The sequence below is a fragment of the Melanostigma gelatinosum genome (assembly GCF_949748355.1).
Source record: "Melanostigma gelatinosum genome assembly, chromosome: 6".
NCBI classification, from domain to species: Eukaryota; Metazoa; Chordata; class Actinopteri; order Perciformes; family Zoarcidae; genus Melanostigma; species Melanostigma gelatinosum.
Genome location: NC_136639.1, coordinates 19,824,022 through 19,850,007, shown reverse-complemented (window position 1 = coordinate 19,850,007; position 25,986 = coordinate 19,824,022). Strand labels below are relative to the sequence as shown.

General features: G+C 46.9%; 3 protein-coding genes across 3 annotated transcripts in view; 1 reads left to right on the top strand and 2 right to left on the bottom strand.

Annotated features, from left to right (window-relative positions):
- LOC306778845 (zinc finger SWIM domain-containing protein 6-like) overlaps positions 1 to 7,430 on the bottom strand; it is a 41,827-nt gene extending 34,397 nt beyond the window's left edge. The window contains exon 1 of the mRNA XM_079270554.1: positions 6,747 to 7,430. Within this exon, the coding sequence (XP_079126680.1) occupies positions 6,747 to 7,179 (433 nt within the window). The 5' untranslated portion in view covers positions 7,180 to 7,430. The remainder of the gene's footprint in view (positions 1 to 6,746) is intronic.
- Positions 7,431 to 9,467: 2,037 nt separating this feature from the next.
- On the top strand, positions 9,468 to 11,510 carry smim15 (small integral membrane protein 15). The gene is made up of 2 exons (XM_079270553.1): positions 9,468 to 9,563; positions 10,811 to 11,510. The coding sequence occupies exon 2, from the start codon at positions 10,842 to 10,844 to the stop codon at positions 11,064 to 11,066; it is 225 nt and encodes a 74-aa protein (XP_079126679.1). The 5' UTR covers positions 9,468 to 9,563; positions 10,811 to 10,841; the 3' UTR covers positions 11,067 to 11,510.
- Positions 11,511 to 12,586: 1,076 nt separating this feature from the next.
- ndufaf2 (NADH:ubiquinone oxidoreductase complex assembly factor 2) lies at positions 12,587 to 25,844 on the bottom strand. Its single transcript, XM_079270552.1, has 4 exons — positions 25,669 to 25,844; positions 16,310 to 16,399; positions 15,312 to 15,352; positions 12,587 to 13,193 (listed from the first exon to the last, which is right to left on the bottom strand). Exons 1-4 carry the CDS (start codon positions 25,781 to 25,783, stop codon positions 12,957 to 12,959), a joined length of 483 nt encoding a protein of 160 aa, XP_079126678.1. The 5' UTR covers positions 25,784 to 25,844; the 3' UTR covers positions 12,587 to 12,956.
- Between the last annotated feature and the right edge of the window lie 142 nt (positions 25,845 to 25,986).

The following is a 25,986-nucleotide window of genomic DNA, read 5'->3' as shown; positions in this document are numbered from 1 at the left end:
ACTTTTAGTGTAACGTATTATAGATCAAGCAACACGAGCCAAAGGTGAGATATTCTTTGCCGTACCCTTCGCTTTTGTCTGGGATGGATCAAAGAGAATACCTTTAATATGGGACAAGAGCAGGTACTAACTTTCCACTCTCTCTCTCAGCAAAGTATACCTGGATTGTGTTCACGCACAAACAAACACACAGAAATATCATCTGATCCCTTTAGTCTGATCCAGAGCTGTTGGGCTTCTGTAGAGAAACAGCTGTTGACCAAACGGCTGAACAGAGAGGCTCTGTTGTGTGGCAGCATGTGTAGCCTTTATTCTCATACTCATGTAGCAAGTGCACACACACACACACACACACACACACTGAACCTTCCACTGCAGTAAGCAGAGTCTTGGCTTGCTTTGTGCTTATTTCAGCAGCCCATTGGTGCAAAGAGGAATTCATTAAAAAGGAAAAAAAAGTGAAAGGGCGCATCAGATAGGAGAATGCTGAGTGCTGCATTCCCCTGTTGTTATTATTGCCAAATCGAAGAGAGAAGGGCGGTTGGTGATAAAAGTCATTAAATGAAATAGAAAAAAAAACAGCTTTTAATAGGGCCTTGTCATTGTGGATTTAGTGGCCTTTCTATCGCGTGTTCCCTGTGCTCAGAGTGAAGAGAGGGTCAGGAGCTCTGTGGAAGGAGCACTGGATTCCCAGACAGAGTCAGCCAGCCGAGAGGCTCTGCTGACGCACACCCAGCAGCCACAGTCTGGGACAGGAGACAAGTCAGGCTGGAACGGGGACTTGGGGCAGACGTTAGAGAGCTCACACTGGAACTTTATTACTTTAGATGGTTTATTTTAACAGGGGCGATGCACGCTGATCTTGCACATCGAGCGTCTCTGAAAACGAGCCAGTATTAGCGCGCAGGGTAATTTTCGGGCAGCTTGGTAATGGGCCCCGGGAGCGTGGCAGACGCAAGATGGGCTAGAGCTGGAGCTGGAGCTGGGAATGGTGATTTAAGAGGGGAGGGGAGGAAGTGGCTATGTCTGGGACCAGGAATGGGACTGGGAGGGAGGCTGGCTCCAGTCAGGTGGAAGGACTGGAAACAAGGCCGACCGAGCTAGCACGAGACGGCAGAAGGGCCCCGTCTAATGCATCTTGGGTACAGTCTTGGAAAAGTGAAGAGCACGGGACCGTTATGGCTGGGTGTAGGAGGTGGAACACGGCTGGCTCGAGGAAGTTATGGTCTGTGGTGGGAATAATCTATCTCGAGGCACATCTGGATCTGGGGTTGGTTAGAGTTTGGAGTTGGGGCTGTGTCAAGGTTTGGGACCTTCTGGAAACTTCTGACGCGGTGGGAACATGACAGAGCACGCCGAAGAACCACTGGTCATCTCACCCACTTCATGGGCACAGCACCACAACGTCAGGGTTTGCTTTCTGGGTTCAATCTTTGACGAGGCCACCCAGACAGAAAACTGTCCGTCTGTGAGTAATCGAAGGCGGAAACCGAGTTTGCCCTGAAACTCATTCGGAGTAGAACGATAGTAATTATCACGTAAACACATTTCAGATTTACAGGGATGCTTACTCCAACTTCAGTTTACAAGGAAGATATTCTGTGCAAGAAACTAAATAACTCATTACCTATTAACACCAAGCAATGCTACTTAGCAGACTGACATTGAAAAATAAATGATGCACAATATTATGTCTGTAAAAACCTCATGTGCACACACTCGCACCAAGAAACACTAAGCTAAGCTAGCGCATTCCCATTAAGCGGCAGCTGAAACGTATCCTACCTTTACCCAGTCAGCCAACATAATGGGACAAAGGCCTGGAATCTGCTGCTCTCAGATGCACACAGTCAGGTCAGGAAGAGCACTTTCCCCAAAGACTCAATGTCTCTACACATGGATGCGGTTGCTGCCCCTCTCCCTCTCCCTCTCTCTCTCTCTCCTCCCTCTTGGACGGCCATTTGTTTACACTAGCTCTCGGCTCAGCCATGTTTCCATGACGATACAATCCCAGGGATAGTCACGTGGCTGGGGGTAGACCTGAGGCACCGGATCCAGGATCACTGCTCCTCCAACGCTCTCACCTAAGAGCTCGGTCCACAAACGGCATCTGATCAACCGACTTCTGAGGCTTACTTCGCCCGATTCCTAACTTGCTCCATCGCTTATCATTTAGAGTAACATCAAACGCTTTTTGCGGGAATGATTAATAAAGGTCTTGTGTGTCAGCGTCTCAGTCCTGCCTCTTTACACCGTATTGGTTTCACACAGTTAAACAGCACATGTGTCCTGTCTCTCTCTCTCTCTCTGTCTCTGGTGGCAGGCATGTGGGCTCAATCTCGACGGGCATTGTATCAAAGATAAAGGATTTCCCCCAAACCCAACGGGAAAATAAAAACCATTTCCGCCCACATGAAAAGAAACAGCCCACCCACAAACGAAAACAACGAGCCCTCACCCAGCAAAATAAAAATCCAGCTCGGCCCGATAGCGTCTCGCAGACAACATGCTCGTGCAAGATTTACGTTTGGCATCTTACATTCTGCACCTTCGTGGACAAAATGCTTGAAATGTTGACGTTGGTCCCTTTGAAAAGACTTGTGAATTCTTAGTCCAAAAAAAAAAAAAAAGTCCAGAGTGCAAAAATGTGTTTGTGCGAGTGTGTTCTCTCACAAACATGCTCCGTGTCACACCACCTCTGTAAGTGGAGCAGATTTCGCCTCGGAATTTGGCTCACCTCTTTTGTCGTCCAAACAACAACAACCTAGTGTGTGCAAATATTCTTTTGTCGTTTCATCAGCCCTTTCGTTTTGAGGGTGTTGTCTGAGCCTATGTGTTGTATTGTTGTGAAGTAGGTCTGATATTGCCACACAGTTGTGCCTGAATGCTAAGCACACATGTATCAAAGTCAACAGGAAATGAGTCGACACACAAAATCCGCGTTACTGGGAGAGAGAAAAAAAAAAAGTAAATAGGTCAAAAAACAGGGAACCTCCAGCCCCGGTTGTTATTTCACCGTTTCATTGACATCATGATTAAAAAAAAAAGAAGAGAGAGTGAGAGTAGATGACGCAGAAACCTAATTAAGATTCTCCCGAGCGTGAACAAATTAACCTGAGTTATGAGCGTGCAGGAGCCCAAGACAGACACAAACATAGTCGCCTCTGAAATAGGTGGAGCAGAGGAGGATGACATTCACACTCAAACGGGCATGACTGCCATGGACATTCAGTGATATTTTAAGCAGCGGAATGGCAAAATAATATAGGCTATCTAGTCCAACGGAAAATACATCAAAATAGTCTACGGGACATGCATATCTGCTTTCATCCTAGTTGAATTTAAAAACAGCCCTCGACAACCTCGTCACCCAGATTTGGGGCAGCAGCATGATAAAATGACATGTAGCTTCATGTGAATAATTAGCCTAACAAGGGGAGCTGGATAAATAGGCTGTAGCATGTAGCTCACGCTAATGACATTGCAGAGAGCAACACATGCCAGGCATCAGTATGTCCCTCCATAGGGACACAGGGCTAGAGTAAGAGGATAGTAAGAGGATAGTGAGAGTGAGGTGGTGGTGTGTGTGGTGGTGGGGGTTATGGTTTATTTACCTCCTGGCACAAAGCCCCGAAGACAGATAGAGGAGGGGGGAGGGAGTTAGAAATATGGGGGGCGAGGGGTCAAAGTGGGGAGGAGCGGAGGACAGGACATGTCGCACATGAATGAGAGAAGAGGGGATGAACTTGACCCAGACTGGAGGACTGAAACAGGAAGGCGGGTAATGAAGTGCAAACATGCTTTGTCATGCCATGTTAGAGCCATAGGATTAGGGTTCTATAATTAGAGGACGGGGCACCATAATACTAGCCTTCCTTTCAGCGTGATGAGCTGCCAAGTCTAAATTGCACTAAGGGGGCCGGAGAACAGATGCTGCGATCAGAGCAGGGCAGCTCTGGAAGTTTTCGTCGCCGATAAATGACGCTCAGTTACGGCGCGGCCTGATGGACGAGCTAAAGAAGACGTAGTGATGTTTCTGTGATTGGCTCATGACAATGTCAAATTTCGAGACGGCCGGCGGTTGTTATGCAAGTACGTGTGCATATTTCATTATATTCATCTGCCGCCCTGGACGTATTATGACACACAGGGCCTTTTCATACAGGTTGAGGTCAGGTATGTGTTCCGCTATCTGCTCAGCAGCTGACAAATTCATCACGGATTCGACAGTAGAAAAGGAGCGCAAGAGGGTTGGATGCCGTTATAACACTGCTGTAACAGGAGGAGCAGCGGGCCGCTGGATAACACTCTCATATGAATATTTATCTCGGAGGCTGGCATCGGAACAGATGAGCTCGCATGGGAGGAAGAACAACCCATCCATCTCACTCTCTCCCATTCTTCGCGCTTCATTCTTTACTTTCAGACATCCCCTTCTCTTGCAATCACCATTTCAATGCCTCTTTCCTCTTTTGCATTTTCCACCCACTTTCTCCCTCTAGGCTTCCCTTCTTTTTCTTGATATCACCTGATCTATTGCTCTTCCCCTTAAATGCCCCCCCCCCCTATCCGTTCCCTCTGCAGCACTGATATATAGAGAAGGGGGGGGGGAGAAAAAAAAAGGAAAAAGCGTGTGATTAATGTCTTTGAGAAAAAGATAAATAATCACAGGAGACTGGGGGCTGGTAGTTGGCCTTAGGGGAGTAAATATGGAGAGTTTTATAGCTGCTCACTTGGGAGAGAGAGGGAGGTAGAGGAGATGAGAGGGGGAGGAAAGGAATACAGCGACAGCAGATCCATTCAAGTATATTAGCTTTCCCCCCCCATACACAATAACCTCAGCATCTATTCTATTGCTCTACTCTCTTTCATCATCAACACTGAATGCCATCCCACTGACAGCACGCACGCACACGCACACACACACACCAGACGCCACACAAAGCCAATGCACGCTTGTGTGCACACACACACAAACACACCCTCACAACCACCCTGCACTTTTTTTTTTCCCAGGCCAGACCTACTGTATGCGTTTGATGGGGCCAATACATGTGGTGTGTGATGTGGCTGACAGCCCCCCTCCCATGCTGCCCTGCTTTTAAGCCCTCATCCTCCAGTGGCTGCCTGTCCCCTGGAGTAGATTACATCTTTTATTTATCACTTTTTTTCCTCTTCCTTGGCTTTATTTTCCACAGCCCCAAAAAAAGAAGAAGACGAAGAAGAAGAAGAAATTCTGGGGCGAAAATTGCAATCAGCATAACATGCCCTCCTCCTCCTGCTGTGTACTCGCCTGTCATCCTCCTCTCTGTGAGCATGCAGGATGAGACTGACAGCCCGTGCAGACGAAGACACACACACACACACACACACACACACACACAGACGCATGCACAATCCCCCTCTGTGTTTATCAAACCCCCACGCATAATCTTTTCTCTCTCTCTCCACACACACACACACACACACACAAAACAAATGCATGGCCAAAGAAAATGACCCCCAATCCCCTCTTTGTCACTATATTCTCCAAATCACACACTTACGCGAAACTCCTCACTGACGCCGTACACTATTTTACCCTGTGCTAAGTGTTCAGCAACCCTCAAGCCCCAAAAGAGAGTGAGCACATAAATGAGTCTAATGCTGGGGAATCTGGTAAACAGGCCAGAGAGGGAGGGAGAGCTGCCTGCCTGCCTGTCTGTCTGTCTGCTCCATGGCTACTATTGTGCACTGCACAGTCTCCAAGCCCACAAGAGCTGAAGCCATCTCCACACAGATTCTTTGGAGGGATAGTAAGCCAAGAAGTGAGAGAGGGAGCAAGGGGAGAGAGAGAGGTAGGGAGGGTGAGGGAGGGAGGAGGAAGAAGATCATGCATACAATCTTGTTTGCAGAATGCATTAAGATTCAGATGAACTGGGGAGGGTAATGGGATTAGAATCCTGAACCGTTTCCAAGGGTGGGGAGATGGATTGACAGCTGAGTCTATTGCACTGACTATTGCAGTGAAATATTGTGGCTCTGGCAAAGGCAGCCAGGCAGGCAGGGAGGAAGGCAGGAAGGCAGGCAGGCAGGCAGGGAGGAAGGCAGGAAGGCAGGCAGGCAGGGGGGTTTGCTGAGCCTACAGCACCTCTGTTTACTCCGAGATTTACCCAAAACATAATGCAGCAGACAGGGGGAAAAAAATGTATCTTTGCCTTTACCAGCTGCATATAGCCTGGGCTTTGACTGAATATTGGGAAGGAAAACAGAAAAAAAAAAGCTCCAGTCGGTCTCACAAAAGGTGTTTGGCAAACAAAATAGAAGCACTGTGGCTTTAAATCACCGTCCCTCCCACCCTTTCTAAATATCGTCTATTTAGCCAGCGGTGAAAAGATATAGGGGGCTTTTGTCTGCGTACCCATTGGTGGGGGCATGGAGAGCTGGAAAGACATAAAAATAGGAACAAAGTGCTAAGCTTCCAATTGGGATGGCTCTGGGCAATTCAATGCGCGCAGCTCAGTGGGCGAAAACAGGGGAGAAGTGGGCTACTATTACGGGCTCGTCTGAAAATAGGCTATTCTCACACAAGCTGAAAGACTGGCGTGGAAATACCCTGCATTGTTTATAACACACAACGCTATAAGGCTAACACAAGCCCTCTAAAAGTGTGGCACGGTTCCATGGGGAAAAAAAGGCAAACAGTGCGAGTTATTGCTTATTGTAGGCGGTTTTCCTGCCTTTCTGTAACGGTATAGTCCACTCACCGACTTGCAATACGTTGTCCACCCAGCCACCCTCCAGCAGAGTGACACCCCGTAGGAAAGGCAGCTGGGTCTCGTCATTATTGTCCCCGCTAGTTCCACTTTCCTCTCCTCCGGCGTTGAAAGAGGAGTACATACAGATCTCCTTCTCGCTCCTCGGGAACGACCAGTATACGATCCTCCGCTGGACGGGTTCCGGGATCCTCTCGAAGCGCTCCTCCACCCTCTGGAACGGCCACTTCTCCGCGACTCTGCGCGCCGCGATGTCGAGCAACGACTCGGGGTTGTGCGTTTTTCCGTTCCCCGACCCTCCCGGAGCGGACCCCGCGCCGCCACACAGGACTCCTCCAGCCCGCTGCCCCTGCCTGCACGCCGGGTTGTAGCCGGGCCTGCAGCAGAGCCGCTTGGCTGGGGGCTGCTGGACTCGCTCGGCCATGATCGCACCGCTTCCAACCTGAAGCGCAGTTCCTCTCCGATCATATAAACGGGATAAGGAAGAGAAAAGGGCAATCTCGCACCGATTGTTTGCCGTACATGGAGAGACTGCCCTTATTTGGGAAAGAGAGGCGGCGCTTGCGAGTTCCGTGAAGTCCTTTGTGTTGTCAAAGTAGCCGGGATGGGCGGGATCCTGGAGCGCTGCCAGCGCACGAGTGGCGCTATAAAAGGAACTGGAGGCGGAATTCCCGAACGTCGGCAAATCCTTTGTGAAGCCGTTCGGGAGCGCGAGGGCGGAGCCCCTGCGGCCGACGGCTTTTGAAGTTTCCTTCTTATTTGAGTTTAAAGGCGGGGACTTAATCCAGGGGCGGTCTCGCAGTTTCCCACAGGGGTAAAAGGGGGCAAGAGAGCGGACTTTTTTTTTCTTCTTTTCTTTGGAGCCTGTGCTACCACCCCGGGCTCTAGCTTCTTCAAAAACAACGTGATGGTTGTTTTCGAGGCTTAAGTCCAAAGGACTCTCAGCTGTCAGAGACAGAAAGGGCGTGGGAGGAGGAACATGAAGATATGGCGCTGGACATGCTTGTCATCTGGAGCCACTAATCAGTAATGTTGGTCAGCTGTCTGGCATCGGTTAACTATGCTGCCGCCTATGGACAATTAATCACTAACACTTTGAAAAACAAGCTCGCGCTCTCTCTCACACACACACACACGCTGACCATTTAGGCCTTATCTTAAGTTTAAAGGAGCGCTCCTCTGATCTTTCCACATGAAGATTAGTATAAATGCAAAGCACCCTGGTGATGCCAACATGGATCATCTTGGATTGCTTACAATAACGTTTTAAACTGAAAAGGCATACTCTCTGCTCTTCACTCACTCCAGCAGTTGAGTCTATCAACAGAAAAAGATTAAAATCATGTTGGAAATTCCACAATGTCTGGCCAGACTTGTGCATTTTCTTGTAATCATTATGACACACACCACTAGGAGCTGGTTTTACTATTGTGGTGCAGTCATTTTATGGTCCTACTTCCTGTCTGTTGTTAATGCTGGTTGAATAGCTGCATCATGAAAAGGGGGCCCACTTCTGTCGGAGAAAAATAGTCATTGGGTTCAGGGTGCGGCTGGATTGCCCACCCCCTGGGTTCTCCATGCCTAGTGAGACATGTAACAGAAGCTAATGATTATAAGCATATAACCAAAAAAACCACCAGATTGGAGATGTGTTTTTAGATTGTCTATAAAAACTTAGCCACGAACTATGCTGGCAAACCAGAAAGTGTGTTTGCAATGTGTTTGTCCTCTGCATGTGTTCGCAGCTGCCCCGCTCCTTCCACTGTGAGCAGATCTAAAAGGCTGGCCTTTGAACTGCTCTGAAAGTGATCCATGCTGTATGGACAGAGCAGATGTGGCCTAACCTGATTTGGTTTCAATACTTCCCCACAGGAAGTTCACAAAGCCAGCAGGTCCGTTTTTGTTATGTTAGCCATTTTTCCCAGAGGGCCAATGGAGCCTTTTTCTTTTCTTTTTTTTTGTTACACATCTATTGCTTTTTCATTCGCTTTATTCTTCAGACAGAGCAGTTCTACACATGACCAGAAGTTTCAACAGCTAGCCTATATGCCATCTGATTCTATGTCGAGTCTATCAGAGTCCACCACATTGTGTTTTGTATTGTTAATCTGTATCCAATATTTGACAATAATCACTGTCCAGCAGACATTGTTTTGCAGGATGTTCATGATGGAAAACACACACACACACACACACACGCGCACATTCTTTCTATAGGGAACCCTGGCAGACCAGAGAGCTATACCCACACTTTTACTTTTATAAACTGATCATAATCCAACACATTCCTTCCTCTGAGGCACAACATTTTACTTCTTTTCACTGACATTCACATTTGAAACTCTACACCCTCGATAAATAAGACATTCTCAAATGCTTTGATTTCACAGTAATTAAGCGTATGGCTCACCCTTGCAAAGTTCTTTTTAACTCACATTTGACCACTTATTCATGTTCCTAAAATGATTTAACAATAAAAGAACAACAACAATAAAATAGTGTTATGACCATCCTGCTGCTTTCATTCACTCTTCTATAACACTGTACAGGTACCCAATTCCTATGGAATAGTGTGCAATAGTATAGCCAAAGCACCGCATTAACTACTGCATCATTTTTATACCCTGTATTTTGATCATCTGTAAATCCATTTGCTAAGCCGAAAGGACTACATGTCCCATCTTTCCAGCAACGCGTCATAGCCAATCACGAGCCGGGATCACGTCAGCTAAATTAACGTTACACTTCCTGGAATAGGGAGGAGCTGGTACTTATTATCGTGGATATAAACATCATCTCTGCACATTGGTAAGTTTATTTTGTATTTAGTTTGTTTTCGGCACCACTTGATTATGAAATGTACAGATTCGTTGTTGCGTCACGTTCATATGCATTGTGGTTACGCCGTTAGCCGGTTGTCAGTGCTCTAAAGTTAGGCCGTTATGGATGGGCGGAGGTTAGCTTGCTTAGCTAACGTCAGTACAAAATGTAAATCTATCATCTGTGTCTCATATATTTAGATCTAATCCTAGTGGCAGACAAGGTCAATGTCTCACATAAGCCTGTGTGTATGAGGCTGTTGCCAGAGTAAATAGTTTGTAACAGTTTTCAGAATGTAGCGTTAGCTTACTGATGCTAGCTTCGACTCGGGTTGATGCTAGTTACCCAGTAGCTTGTGATCATTAGCAATTTGCGAGGGACTATCAAGTCTGTGCGCTCAACAAGTAGCAATAATCTACAATAACTGGCTTTATACAACCATAGTGATGTCTTAATGTATCATGGCAGTGATGCCAGTCGGTAACATTGTGACAAACATGGCCCATGGCGTGATAACATGTTTCAAAATGTAATGTAGCTTCCTATGTTGACTCCAGTGAGTTAATTGGGAATTAGCTAACGTTACAGCTGACGGTAGTTAACATACAGGGCCAGTTTCTATTTCTTTGTGACTAAAGACTTTATTTAATGTCCTTAATTTCAGTCGTCAATATTGTGAGAACAGTTACTAAGTCAGGGGTGTTTTGTCAGTGTCTTATGTAACGTTACCAAACTGTAACGTTACCAAACTGTATTATAATGTATATATCATTTTATTTCATCCGTCGAAGATGTATCATTAACGATTGACGAAAAACCCTGAATATAATTACGTTGAGTCCAATTACCCTTGATTCAGCAGTATTTGAGATTTTATGACTTGATTGACGAAATAACCACTACTACTATTTCACAACATGTGCCTTAACCATTATGCCACCAGGAAGCCCCAAAAATATTGCCTGTATGTAGCGCTTTATTCTCTTGCATCAATGTGAGAAAGTACCATTGTCAAGTATTCAAATTGCTGCTTAACCTGACAGGTTGTATATCTGGTTTAATGCTAGCACTAACCACAATTTTAAAGAACCAGATGTAGCTTTGTCATCTTGCTTTTTTTGTGCAACTAGCAGTCCAAAATCAATAACCCTTTGCTTGTTGTTATAGATGTGTTTTTCCCACAAATCACTCTGCCTTGGTTATTCACTGCTTTCTCTCCTGGAACCCTTTCTCAGGTTTGTTTAAGCCTCATTGTTGCCGACCAGGATGATTGACGTTCGGGCATGGGCAGAGTATGTGGTGGAATGGGCTGCCAAAGACCCCTACGGTTTCCTCACCACTGTTATCCTGGCTCTCACACCTCTCTTCATTGCCAGTGCACTGCTGTCCTGGAAACTGGCCAAAATGATTGAGGCACGTGACCGGGAACAGAAGAAAAAGCAGAAACGTCAGGAAAACATAGCCAAGGCCAAGAGGACCAAGAAAGACTAAGCCTGTGGGTAGAATGAGGGCATACCAAAAAAAAAAAAAAAAAGGAGGAGCAACCACCACGCTCACAGTCCTCCTTATTCCAATATTGACATGGTGCCCTTCGTTGTCCCAGCCCTGCTGTCAGCACTGGGCCACTACGCCTCATTTCCAGGGTAGGAGTCTGGCCCCGCGGGCCTAACAGTGCTGAGACGGACAATACTGCCCGAAGGAGGCTCGTCCCAGTGGGACTTTGGTCAGCTAGAGCACAGTGGTCATCTGTATGATGTTATTGTACAGGAATCCACTGATAATATTGTGCAGCTGTTGCAACACCTTGCATTCCATTGTTAGCGTCCGTGTTCTGCTGAATTGACGATTTAATGAGCATCCTGGAACTTTTACCCAAAATGTCCCAAATACAACTTTTTAATCAATAAAGTTTTCATGGTTGATAAGAAAATCTAATTTTCTCTTTGTGCATTTAATATTGGACTCTGGAGTGCTTTTACTTTTAAAGTATTCATCCCCTCATGTTTAATTGTACCAGAGTGCATTTAACTGGGCTTTTATGTACTGGTGGTAAAAAAAAAAAGACAAACAACAATTCTCTACAAATGTGGAGCAGCCAGTTGTCTTTAGAAGCAGCATAAGTTACAAGAACTTACCAGTGAGAAGTGAATTTAGGTTTAATACCCACTGCTGGTTATTAAGTTATGTAACGGCTGTAAAAGGTGCCTTTTATTAAATATAAACTTGAAAGGAGAGAACCAGGATTGTTTTGGCCAGGTTTTGTTATTCAGACTATTCAGTATATATTTTGTATACTGTATGCTCTAAATTTAGATGTATTTGCAAAGATGTGTGTTCAATTCGGTAGTCTTTGTTTTATTAAAAACAAATTACACTCACTGTGAATTAAAACATCAAAGTCCAGTGAGGTGGATACTTTTATAGGTACTGTGATTCTTGTGAAGAAGCAGTGTAAACGGATCATTCTAAGTAGACGGCTGGACCTGCACACATTTCTTCATATTTCTCTTGAAATTGTATTTCTCCCCGGGTTCAGTCAGAGGATTTAGACAATTGAGTTGGGAGACTTTATCGCTAGGATCCTAGTTTATGCTGCTTTTTTTGAAGCCCTACTGAACTTTCTCCAGCAACTCTGTGACCAACATGCACTCTGATCTCAAGTGAAAGGACTTCTTACTGGGAATCAATATACTGTAACATTATTCAGTCCTTTGGCAGAAACATTACCACAGTATGTAATGCCAGCACGGTTTCATGGCACCATCCTCGTGGCCTCAGCTGACGTCAATGAGTTCAATTTAGAATCAACCGTGATCTTATCTAAATTATTCCCACAGGATTAAACATGCTTTTCCACGTGCTCCCTCAACAAGTAATGCTTTTCAATCTTTACAATGTCGCTCACTGAGGGATATTTAAAGCAACTGCACAATTTCTCTGGTTCAGTTTACTGGTGAGAAGTAAATGGCAATTTCATTAAAATAGTTACAATTTATTGGAAAATGTACACTATTCCTTACACATGATACAGTAGTTGGTGAACTCCATGACGACTGAAAGTACGACCATTTCAGTTGTGGTCCCGTACAGTCAGCTTCAAGATGAGCGCTGCTTATCGTCTTGTCTTAAATACAATATACAGAGCGGGACTAGAAAAATGGAAACGCGTATATAATGTAATACAGGCCAATAAAACAGCCTTGAAATAAATACTTCCTCCGTGAAACAGAGGAGTTGATCAAACTGGTCATCTCAGAAGTTCTAGTTTCTCACCTGAAAGTGAATTTCAGTTTCACACAGGAAGTATTTATTATTGCAGGGCTTTTTCTATTGGCTCGAATCAAACATCACAGCGGCCTCAGTGCATGTGGACGTCTCAGTCTACTTCTTGGGCAGCCAGGAGCCGGGCTGGAAGGTGTTTGCAGTGGTGGTGGGGTCTTCGCTGATCTCCTGCTTGCCGAAGCCGGCGGTGGATGCGTGGCCCTTCGCCACAGTCTTTGCCAAAGTCGCCACCAGACCTTCCTCGTACTCCTGAGCCTGTAGGGCCAGATCTTTCTCCTCCACCGCCTTGGCCTTCAGTTTGATGTTCTCCCTGTAAGACTCATTCTTCAGCAGCTCCTATAAAAAAAACACACACAGGTGGACGTACAGCACATGCATATTCAAGGTTTTCTGCAGTGGTAACCAAATTAAATTGACATCATAGAATGCAATTGACTTTTTTTTTTTTCATGGCTACGCCTGTCAAAGAATGATGGAAAACCAGGAGGGATAATGTGGCCTCGAATTATTTATTAAGTACACGAAGTTATTGACATTCGTGGCATATTTTTGTCAGCGCTTCCGAGCGACATAACAAGAATTCCTCGTAATAGAATCAGTTTACGTGACCTGGACCCAGCTATTGGGCAGACGCGATAAGCGGCAGAGGATTGATTCAGCGATTAAAATGCATTGATTTAAGTTTTTGCTGAAATCAACACTTAGCGCAGTATGAATCGATGAGCTTCCTACCCGCTGTCCTGTTTGCTACAGGTTTGATGGCGCTGACTGAAACTCCTCCTCCTGCTCATGCAATCCACCGTCACAACTAACCCACTTGTAGATTATAGATGTATGAAGCCTTCCTGCAGCCATATGCAAAAAAAGGTTTCAACTATTGTTGCCGTCTATGACAGATATTCAAGACCTTTTTAAACTAATTAAAGGCCTTACTTTTTGAGGGATCTGGATTCTTGCAGATACCCAGATATGGCATGTCTGTGACACCATGTATAAATGCTGGTCTTTAAGGGTGGGTGATATGGATAAAACCCCCCATCATGGTATATGTAGTTTTTGTATAATGATACATTTCAAGGTACTGTCGCGCCATATCGCCCACCCCTACTGGCAGACGTCATCTACAAAGGTCTGTGATTTGGTAATGTTGATGGTTGATGTTGGTGGCGGTTTCTTGAAGATGTGAGAGAGTGGAGTGTGACTACAAGATCACTTGTTGGACCTTCCAAACTGTCCTGCAAAACCGAACCAGTGCTAACTTTCCCTCCTTCCATCAACTACCTCTGAAAAGTCAACTGCTCACCGGTCAAAACAGAAGAGTCCCGAAGTCGCACTGGGCAGCTTCCAGGAACAAATGTGTCCGTCTGTGTATGAGGTATTAACTCAAAAAAAGTACCAACGGGTTCAGTGGAACTAGACTGTTTAAAAATGTAGCGCTTGGAACGGATCGGTAAACCAACGTGACAGGAGGCAATAAAAAACAACAGCCATTGCAGCTCATGGAAACATTGAGAACCCGAACATGCTGTAGTTCACCAGTGGAATAGTTACCCACTTGAGCCACAGCTAGTGTCCAGTGATGTGAGCCTCTCCCTAGCATGAGAAGCCAAAAAGGAAGGGGGGGACTGGGCATAATGCTGTTGTGTTCTGGCAGAACTGAAGGACTGGAAAAGAGAGGGGCGAGCCGTGGCCAAAAAGCCCCGCTTTGGGGAGGGAGACAAACATACTGAGCTGCTTTTCCAGCCTGTTAATGACAGGATTTAATCCAATCAATTTATGTCGGCTTGGACCGGGAAGAGAGGGAGCGTGACAAGGGGTAGGGTAATGTGCTGGGAGTGAAGCCTTGGCCACATCAACACTGTCCAGCTGTCGGTGGCAGCTATTGGGCAGACGCGAGGCAGAAAATTGGAAGAGAATGTTCTGGCAACGGAGGCAGGGGATGGCATTGGCCACTGGCAGGGAGAGAGGACAGACAGATAGAAGGAGTGCCTGGGTATTGGCCTTCCAAGGGATTTCCTGTAGACCCACATTTCGCCGGCCAAATAATTTCCAGCATTCTCGCATTTAAAGAGCAATAAACCCAGTGAGAGGTACACGAGGGGAGGGGGGGGAACTGCTCTCACTTCACAGTTCCCATCTTGGAGACTGCCAGAAATAAAACACAAAAAAGCAGAGATGCAGGCTTTTTGCTGGAAAGAAAAGGAGAAAAGAAAGTAAACTAGGACGTGGTGTCAGTGAGCCCCTTGTTCAGAGGCTGTCTTTGCTCTCCGCCTCGCCATCAATGCACTTCAGCTGCTGTTTATTTTAACACCTGTCCCCCAAAGTTCCCGGATTCAGTTCGAAACGGTAAGATAAAAACAAATCAAAGCCTTTTCCTTGCTTCTTTCCCTCCCTTGTAACCAGCCCCCCAGAGTCCAACCATCAGCACAGCGGGGAGGCTGCGGGGAGACGTACCTCGGCGGAGGGGGGCTGCTTCCGTCTGCCTCGGATCCAAGCTGGAGAGGAGAGATGAGCGAAAAAAAAAAAAAAGAAGAGTGAGAACCCTGCAGTCATATTTCAAGGCTGCAGCTATAGCATCACTAGAGTTTCGGGGGGCACTACAGTAACGCGGTGCATAACCAAGCTAGTTGGGGGGGGGGAATGTATCCGGGGTTTTCACTTTGTTTAGTTTCATTTCACTTCGCGAACCATGGGGAAACCTGCAGAATGGTAAAAGTTACACACATGATAAGCTCAACACACCAGTGCTGCTTTAGTGGAGGCAGAGCGGGGCCGCTGAGCGCCGTGTCTCAGAAGAGGCAGTGTGAATCGACTCTGATCTTTGGATTTGAAAGTACACACTCTCTCATTCTCCATCAGTAGCTCTGTCCTTCTCCCTCCTCCTGAGTAGAACTGTGTCTGTCTTCTTTTTTTTTCCTTTTTAAGGAGCTCTATTTTGGCTGAGCTAGCTGCACAGCAGAGCAGGTTAAAGGGAGAGAGAGAAGAGAGAGAAGAGAGAGATTTTCTAACTCTTCCTCCAGCTAGCGCAGGGATTCTGGGCCTCTTTTATCCCTCTCTTATTTGCATCTTGATGAAAATGCATGAGGGATGGGGCGAAGCAGGATGAGGGGTTTAAGGTGGATAAAGCCCGTCTGAGACAGGGAACAGTTTGTATCCAGTTGTAAGAAATTTGAAACACTATTTCATGACACGGTTATATAACACCAGCAGAAGGCGTCTTTGATAAACTCATGAATACGCTTCTCCCCACCCCCATCTCACTGTATGAAAGGCAACCAAAACAAAAAAGAATCATTGGATTAGCCTAGGCCCCAATAGATGCAGCCATGAATCTGTTACTCCATGTATTTGTGCAGCACTTTGTGTACCGTGCTGGGCCGCTCTCCAGTTAACATGTATCCGTGTTAGTGATAGATAAAGCACGTGACAGTGATGCTGTGGTCCAGACTTACCGTCCCACTCCATCGGTATGCTGCCCTCGATGTACTCATATTCTGTAGGATTGGCTGCCTCTACCATCCGCTTGGCACGAACGAGCCTGCCTGGAAAACCACAAAAAAAAAACTGAAAAAAAAGTAGAGAAAGAGGGGAGCAAGAGATGCTCCACGGCGGTGCATACGAAACGCAACGCAACAGAACACAAACAAACACAAAGAGGCGCGGGCACAAGGCTCGCCGTCTCCCGCTCGCACAGACACGCGCGAGATGCAGACAGACGCACAGACACGCAGAGGGATGACAGCACTGTGACAGGCCATGGATGATTACCTTGCGGCCCTCGGGCCCTTCGCCTCAGATCTCGCTGAGTGGCTCCAAATCTGGGCTAAGCCTTTATGCAAATCAGCCTTCCCTTTAACCCAACCAACCACAGCCCCCCTCACTCGCAGGCTCTTCCAATCGCGGCGCTCTGGCTAACAATGCCCTCCAAAAATCAACATCAAGCCGAGCCGGAGACAAAAGAGGTCAGATATCACAGAGAACAGGAGAGGCACGAGCCGCGTGGAATATTAAGTGCTCCTCTCCCTATCTGTATACAGCACGATGCTCGCTAGCAGCAAGGCCACCGCCAATTATTTTTGGTCGAATCTGCTGATTAGACAAGTTCGGCTGGCACGCAATGACATGGAGACGGAGGTAGATGGGACAGGGGGAATGGGGGCGGGGGGGGGGGGGGCAATGGAGAGACAGAGACAGAATAAGGGGGAGCGAGAGAATTAAGAAAGAGCCAGTTGCGTTGTGTCTTCATACAGTGTTCTCTGCTAACAAGTGTTTCCGTCGTCTATCCTCGCAGGTAGCCGGATGTCCGTGCATCGCGCCCATCCCTCGAAGAAATGATGAGGCGAGGAAGGAGGGGGTAGAGGGAGGGATAGAGAGAGAGGGAGTGATGATGCATGGCAAACATGGCTCGGAGAAGAGAAATGGATGGGCAAGGAAAACAACACGCTCCAAAACACAGACAATCTGTCAGGATTCCATCACCGTTTCTCCGCAGCTGACTGGACACGGACAAATGGAGGCAACCACCTCCATGCACACGGCAGACTGATGGCCTTAATGTTTACTTCAGCCATAACAGATAGCCGCGGCGCTGGGATGGATGAAGGATGGCACTCAAAAGTGGCTGAGCGAGCATGTGCATGCGGGAAGGCCGCTCTTGCTTTCTTCTCAAAAGATCTGTTTCCTACCCCCGTGAAGACAAAAACGTTTGTTCACGCATGTGCTGCTCTGTGATTACGCCCTACGAGCAGGATTCCTTGCCATACTTTATCCAGCCTATATAGTAATCAGGTCAGCTAATTAGGCTATTGCTTTGGTTTCTGCGTTGGCTCCCACTAGATTGTCACTATAGGGCTTCACAGGCTCCAGCTCTGCAGCTCCAGTTTTCTTATATCCAGGTCTGACAAAAAAAAAACACTGCGTCCTCTCACCTTATAACTGCCAGCAAACAAAAGGCTGCGTTCTCTAGGCAATACTCACAAATACGTTTAACAGGTATGCTAATTATAAGACGGATCCTATCCGTGTTTGCATTGACGGGGGAGGCAACAGACAGAAATGGTACAATTAAGATACAGTCCCCAAAAGCAATGTGCTTAACTACAGCTAATGCCGAACTAATAAGCATAAAGAGAGGCACCCACTTTCTCCTCTGTCTCTATCTCTGCGCTAGGTTGTACCCCCCCCCCCCCTCTCCCCCCCCCCCTCTACCACACTCCAACATGGCTTTCCTCTTGTCTTGTTGCTTTTGCAGCATGACTAAACCCCTTCCACCACGGCTTTTATCCCTGGATTTGAATAACAAATACAGTATGTACATATATTTATGAAACACGGCTGATCCTCCCACCACACACACATTGGGAGGAGGCTTGTCGATCTGATTGGGGGGGGGGGGGGGGAGCTGGGACAACTGCAGAACAACACATAGACCAAGCCCACGAACCGTACCGCTCTACAAATATAACTACAAAAGTTCAAAAGGAACGCACCACGTCTTCCCAATCGCATTATCTCACATGAGCTGGGAAAGATGATCGACATAACAAGCAACACACATTACGTGTGGACGTTATTGAAGAATGGATTTACTGCGTATAGGCCTATACTCCTCACGTAACGTAGCATAACACAATTGGCCTGGCACATTGTCTGCATAGTGAATTCTGAGCTGCAACAGCAACAATTACTGTCATTACTCATTAATACTTTTTATTACTGTCTTTTTTTTTGGCCCAAAGTCTTAAAGTTACTTACTTTGTTTGTCAAAAAATAATAAGATAAATACAATTTTAAATAATATATATATATACATATATTATAATGATATAAAATGTGCAAAAAACTGTAGTACTACTAAATGTTACAGCATGAAAAATACAACCAACTATTTATATATTATTTTTCAAATTGAAATATTAAAAATAGTGAAAAATGCCAGGAGTTTATATCGCTGAACGTTTGCTTCTGTCTGCCCCCCCCCAAAAAATTGCTTCATCAACAATATGTAACCAGTAAGTTGTTGTTTTTTACTGGAAAAATATCAGTCGAGATCCACTGATTTGCAATAGAACGAGTAACTGAATTATATAATCCTCCATGTCAGCTTCGTATAGTCTGTACTTTAAGATCTGTCACGCAGTCAGCAAATTGGGTGTAAGCTATCTTTCACAGTTCAGGCCTCAGAGAGCCGGAGAGGGAGAGGGGGGGAGAGAGAGAGAGAGGGGGGAGAGAGAAGTGGGAGACAGAAGAGAGATGTGAAAGGTGTTAGGAGCTCTCGATCTCAGCGGGCCCCTTTGTGACAGGTCTGCCTTCTCATCACTCACTAGGGGAAACCTACTTACCAGTCAAACACACACACACACAAACAACACACACGCACACTCACTGGCTAGAGAGCAGGCAGATTAACCTGAGGGACAGGAGCGAGGACGCTGCCTCTTACCGTGAAGGACAAACGCAGCACTGCGTTGGAGAGGGGGAGGGGCCAGCGGCAGGAGGAACGAAATCCCACCGCATAAATATTCATGAGCCATCTCACCTGTCTGAGCGAGACTCATCTGTGAGCCCGGCTGTGGAACCGGGGGGGGCGGCGAGGGAAGGGAGGAGACGGGTGAGGGGGTTGCCTTGGCAGCCGGGTCGGGAGCCAATCAAACGGCAGGTACGCCTATCCTTCCCGTTCGTTAGAATAAGACGTGATGCTCGCCGAGGATTGCTCTTTGAACCCTTAACACACACCCCGCTAAACTCCATCACCTCCATCACCAGCTTCAACACACACAACACCCCCGACTTCACACATCAGCTCCCAGGTGAGTGCTGCTGGGGGCGACCTGAGAGGTTTTTCACCTCCACAATGTCATTCCGGAGCACCTTGTGCTCTCTCTCTCTCTCTCTGTCTGTCTGTCTGTCTCTCTCTCTCTCTCTCTCTCTCTCTCTCCCCTTTGATTACGGAAGCAGATGTCAGGGGAGCGCGCTTCGATCGGCAACATCCGGGTCTACGGAGAGCCCTTAAAAACTCAGACAGGAACGAAACAGAATGGGCTCTCTGCATCCGACTCCAACTGGTGGACCTACGTCTCATGCTCCTCGTCGTCTATCCTGCAACAACAAAACAAAAACAAAAACACCACGTTCGCTCGTCTCTGAACAGATTGCAAGGCAGCCAAAAGCTCCCGCTTGCAACTCGGGCTCCCCCTCTCGATAGACAACAGAGCAGCTTCCTTGGTCTTCACGGCTGTGGTGGTGGACGAGCAGCGAGTTTTAGGCCCGACTAGTTTATTCCTCTCCAGCAGAGCTGTCTGCTGCAGAGGGACCGGGGACCAATGCCTGCATGGTAATGGACAGCTTTATGAAGATGGAGTGATCCGATAAGCATCAGCGATACAAGGGCAACCAGGTACCAATACCGACACCCTCTCCCTGTCTTTTCCCCTGGAAAAAAAATGGAGGGGATGTGTGAGGCCTGTAACCATGGTTACCCATTAGCCCTGAACCTAGTGACGCGGGATGAGGTTTAGAGGGACAAGGCCAGCCGCTGTTTTGCATCGGTTCTGGTGAAAGGAGGAGCTTATAGGCGTAAAGTCGGCCTGCTGCTGCTGCTGCTCGACTTTTTTACTCAGCCCTCATTCTGTTTGTCCCTGTTGCTGTCGATCCCGCTGAGGTTTGAGCGACTCACGGCAGAACAGAGGAGAATAATTCATATAAAAAGCAATAACACGCTGAAAAGAATACTCTTGATTTCCCCCGTGTGTTACTTTTAACTAAACGCGGGAGCACTTGAGGGCGGAAGGGACACTTTACCCCCTTCCACTTAAGCACCACCCATCCACTTGAAGTCTGTCCTCTGCCCGACGGGTTATAGAAAAGGGCCACGGCGAGCCAGGAAGTCAGCGTGCTTTGTGAGGCTGTGGAGCGTTGTGGACCCCCCCCCCCTCTCCTCTGAGGCCCATACGTGTGATGTCCATACACCAAGCTGTCCACCCCTTTCTATTCACCTCCATCACTCTCAAGCCCCTTCCTTTTTCTTCCATTGCATCTTCAGTCCCCCCACCACCCACACACTCTTCCTCCATTAACCTACCTCCACCTTCCCTCTCTCCCCCTATATCTGGCTGCCTGTTCCACCCACTCATTTCACCCTCTTTCTGCCAGAAACCCTCCTTTCACTTTCACTCTCTCCACTCTTCCCCCCTACTCTATAATTTCACCCCGTGTGTCAGCATCCCCCTTGTTCTTTGTCACTCACTTTCTATGCCCCACCCTCTGTGAATCTCCCTCGGCCTTATCTCTCCTCCCTTGCTCCTCGCCTTATTTCTCTCTGCCTGTCTGCTTTATTAAAATATTCTGAATTGAACAAGCAGCGGCAGGCTCCGGGAGATGTCTGCTGTTGGGTCGGTCCGTCTGTCAGTCTTTCTGGCTGAGTTTCTGACGGACAAGGAGCCCCGAGGTGTCAAAACATCTCGCCGGCCATCTGACCAGAGAGGGAGACAGAGAGAGCGAGAGAGAGACGAATGCACCGGACATCCACGCCAAATGAAAAAAATAATCAGATTCATTTGTTGTCTTCCTTCTGTTGGCGTCATCGACCCGCATTGAAATAAAAGTGAGACAGGTGACATATAGATACAGGTCTACTGTAGATATGCAGTGTTTCAATAGACCTGCACGGTTGCTTGATCTAGCGATATTGGAGCGGGGCCCATTTGGGATCCTCTACCATAAGAAATAAATGTGCCTGTTTCTCATTTACGGCATCTATCTTTTTCCAAATGCCTTTTTAATGAAGTAGTTAAGCCACTCCATAACGCTCCACCACATGCACATACAAACACACACTTGGCAAACAGTATAAAGCAAGATGCGCTAAACCCACTTGGTTCCCCCCCCCCCAGTATAATGATTAAATAACCTTCATTTAAACCCCGTGCATTGCAAAGCTGCTGATCAATTAACGTGATTTACTGCGGCGGCCCTGGACATAGCCGCTCCATCGTGAACACCGACTGGGTGTCCTACAGTGGGATAGACCCTCCTTCATCGCACCCTGGGGATGACTTGTGGCAGGATAAACAGCCATTTGGACCCTCGTCTCTCTCCGCTGTGACTCTTTCCGTGGAAATATGCGGCTTGAATCAACGCTCTGATGACACACGGCCATCTGTTGTTGTGTTAAGTGTGTTTGGGCATGAAGTGGAGGGAAAACACACAATCGCAGATTTTCTTTTCCTCTTTTTAAAATACAAAGCAGATACAAATGCCCACATACACACACAGTGTGTAGTTGTTATGCCACACAAGCACACAACCTCAGATGCACACACTAATACAACAACAACACACACCCTTCCTCTCTCAATCCCCAGAGTCACCCAACCTGAAATAGCAGAACTGAGGCCTTTTCAGTTTTTCACTTCATAGAACAGAGCTGGGAATCAAATAAATAATAGACAAAGAGAGGGGGATAGTGATAGGACGACAAGTCAATGCATCTTTTCTCTGCAACAGCGTGACGCACCTCCGAAGAACCTCTGAATCCCTTCCATTCTCCACACAGTGGAGAGGACCAATAGATTAAAACTGCATGGCACACACCGCTAAAATGAATAGCACTAAAAATACATCCTTTTCACCGAGACATGAAAGGAAACTGCCTTTCCCCTGTCCAGTATTGAGCAGCCATTGATTCCGAGACAAAGGCTACACCTCCTCAAAGAGGTAAGAAAAATAGCAATCATACAGGCAATTATTTTCAAATGTGCCTGCAGCGGCCGATAATGTCAGTGCGCCTCTCTTCCTAAATAAAGGGAGGGAAGGCAGGCGGCAAAGCTGCGGGCCCAGAGCTGAAGACGAATGAGCCCATCCCGCAGAATGCCTCGCTTTCATCTGGGCAGCATGACATGGCGCCCCATGCAGTGTGAGGCAGAGCCGGGCCTGGGGGACAGACGCGCACAGATAGAGGGGAAGAATATAGATTCTCTTATTCAGCTCTATGGAGCCAACACACCAAGGCAAAGGCCTTCTAAAGACCAGTGGCCAGATTGCCAGTGGCTTTTCTCTTGTTGCCCTGCCATAGACAACAATCACTGGCGCTCCACAGCCTATAGCCTGGTTCTCTCTGTGGGGCAGAAGCGCACAGTGGGCCTCTTTAGCTGGACCTTTTCTAAAGCCGGAGACAGACATTCCGCCTCTCTAGGCGTGTACTTCAGACTCGGGCCTTTTCATTTTGATGTGCAGCAGCAGCAGCAGCATCTGAGGAGAGGGGGGGGATAGAAAGCACTCTGCTGGGCCCAGCCCCTCCATACACACTGCTGAACTGTTCTAATGTTGTGAATAGAAATCTTCACTGGATTGGCTTCAAAAGGAGGAAAAAGAAGAAGAAGAAGAAAAATCCAGAGGCAGCAATGACGGGGAGGGGCAAGGGAAGGAAGGGTTAGCCGGAGAAAAAACAAAAGAGGTCAACCAATAGGGAGGAATCTGGCCAGTTGTTAAAGATCAGATGGGACAGAGTCACATGAAGCTTTTATTTTCCTTAATGTCCTCTCATACGTAGCCTGCCACACATGGAATTGCTTACGCACCAGTTTTCTAAAGCAAACAGACAGAGAGAGGTAGAAGATGGGAGCAGCAAGGCATGGATAAAGGTAGAGAGGGATTGACTGAACACTAGGGATGGACACATGAATGGAAGAAGTAGGCAGAGTAGAGAGAGAGAGAGAGAGAGAGACTCCTCACCTACTTCAACCACTACTCATGTGCTGCAGTGGAAAGCCCTGCGGTCCATGCCTTAAGGCCCTGAGCCCACGCATGGCCTATCAGTTTAAGATCAAAAGGAACCTGCTTTAGCAAGACATATGGACTGAATAATGCATCTGCTTTATTTCCACAAGGCTGGACGGGGTGAGTGGCAGCAAAAAGAAAAGAAGAGTACAATGTGTGTGCCATATATTTCCATTTGTTTATTATGAATGTGTATGAGTGCGTATGCGTATGTGCCTGTCTGGCGTTTACGAGTGTGTTTGTTTGGGAAGCCATTTTATTATTTTTTTTCCTTCTACAGGCCGACTAGCCTCTCCACAGTGTCAGTCACCGTGATTGGGCGGTGGATACGGTAGCCCGTAGCGTGCTAGGAAATGGGCTTCTGTGATGTCTCATTTGAATAGTCTGACAGCCAGGGGTGGAGGAGCAGCCTTGTACTGAATTATAAATACGAGCGTGGGCGCAAGTTTCCCCGTCCAAACTGCTGAGAAAAGGTGAAGCACAAAGTCGAGTTCGATAAAAGCGGGTTCGCAACCTGCCAGAGGTCGGTCCCTCTCCGGCAAAACAAAAGGAGAAAAAAACAGCTTGGTTTCACCTTCTTAGAAAAGTACCGATGAATGTTCGCACTATTCAGAACATGCTAGTCAAAGAAAGGCTTTATCGAAGTTGTGTAACGTGGCACCATGAGAGGGAGACAAACACAAGCATGGGGAGGTGGGATATGATTATTCCCAGATTATTGTGGTGGAGTGTTTTTCCCATATTGGACAAATTCAGTGTCTGGAATAGTGAGCCCTGCACAGGCATAATCGTTCTGGTAAATATCATGGGGCATAACCCTTTGTTACTAATAAGCCAAAGGCAACCATGGCTGGTCAACCGACGTCTGGTGCAAGACAAAGGTTGCGCTCCTTGACCTGTGACCCCTGACATGATTCCTATTGTCTGTTTAGGACCCCTGCTGATAATCTAAGGTGGTAAACAGAAGGGAAAAGTGGGATAAGCCTGGATTTTTCGAATGAGTTAAACTAAGAACAACAGCATTTACGCACATTTAGTGCATCATTTTATTCCACCGAGACAATTCATGTGCAGGTGTGGATATCATACACACTAGCAATTTCCGAGAAGTGTTTTGTTGTCATTTGGTAAAAGCAACAGTCAGTGTGTGTGTAGTGTACCAGTAATATATCAGTATCTTCTTCCTGTAAACACCTTGATCTGTGATTCTCAAATCAAGACTTGCTGAGGCCAACACCTCTCCATCTCCCTATACTAGACACTCTGTGAGAAAGACAGGACGCACAGTGAGCCCGGGATGTTGAGTCCACGAGGCCATCGAGCGTGTCCTTGGCCTTCTCTCAGTCAGAGGCGGTGTGAAGGACGCCACTGGCGTCTCCCACCATGGATTAGCCTGATGACACAGTTCTACTGCTCGGCTTGAGCACGATGTACTGTAGCGCTGCCATGTCTCACTGGGGATATATGACCTCCTTCTAAATCCTCACCGCAGACAAGTAATCATTTCGCCTGCAACAGTGGAGGACTCTTTCCTCTCTGAAGGGCCAGTGACAGCGGAGCTTCCGTCATTGTACCCCTTAAAATGAGTTCAAACTGCAGTGGGCTGCATTAAATGCAGACTAACAAAATCGTATTAAAACGCTATAAAAGGAATGTTCCAATTGAGGCGGTGGCTCCATCTAGCGGAGAGCTTTTTGTACAACAAGAGTGAAAGGGTGAAGGTAAAGTCATATTCACAACACATGTTAGGAAGAGAGGGGTGACATGCACAACACAAAATACAACGTTACGCTGGAATATCAACATTCTATCCTCAGAGTACAGTGTCCGTAGCAAGCGATGTAAAACACACTGGTTAACAAAAGCTAAGTTTGTCATGGTGAAAACAACAAGGGTCTTAGACAGAAAAAGGCTAAATTAAGTATCACAGCTGCTTTGTTTTAAACTATCTTCATTTCTCTGCAGGGGTGGATCAATATTGTAACAGACATTAATCCACGCCTGGTTGATGTTGGCACAACTATGCGTAATTTACCTGTCCATGTCTTCTGTTTTGGGATTACGTAATAATTATTCCCCGAGGTGTCTGTCCCAACGTGCTCGCGCACTATTCCAAACGTACGCCGCAGAACTCCAACAATCCTGCTCATCTTCACAGGATTAACCCGACAGTTATTCGGGATGTATTTGGTGTCCCCTGCTAGATGTCTGCCCTCTCACCGGGTTGTTTATGCAAGACGTCATGTGTTGGGTGGAGAATGAATAACCGTGTTGTGATTGGACGGCTGTACTCGACCAGCCAATCATCGCATTTGTCATAGAATTAGTGATTACGTTCCAACATGGCGGCCCT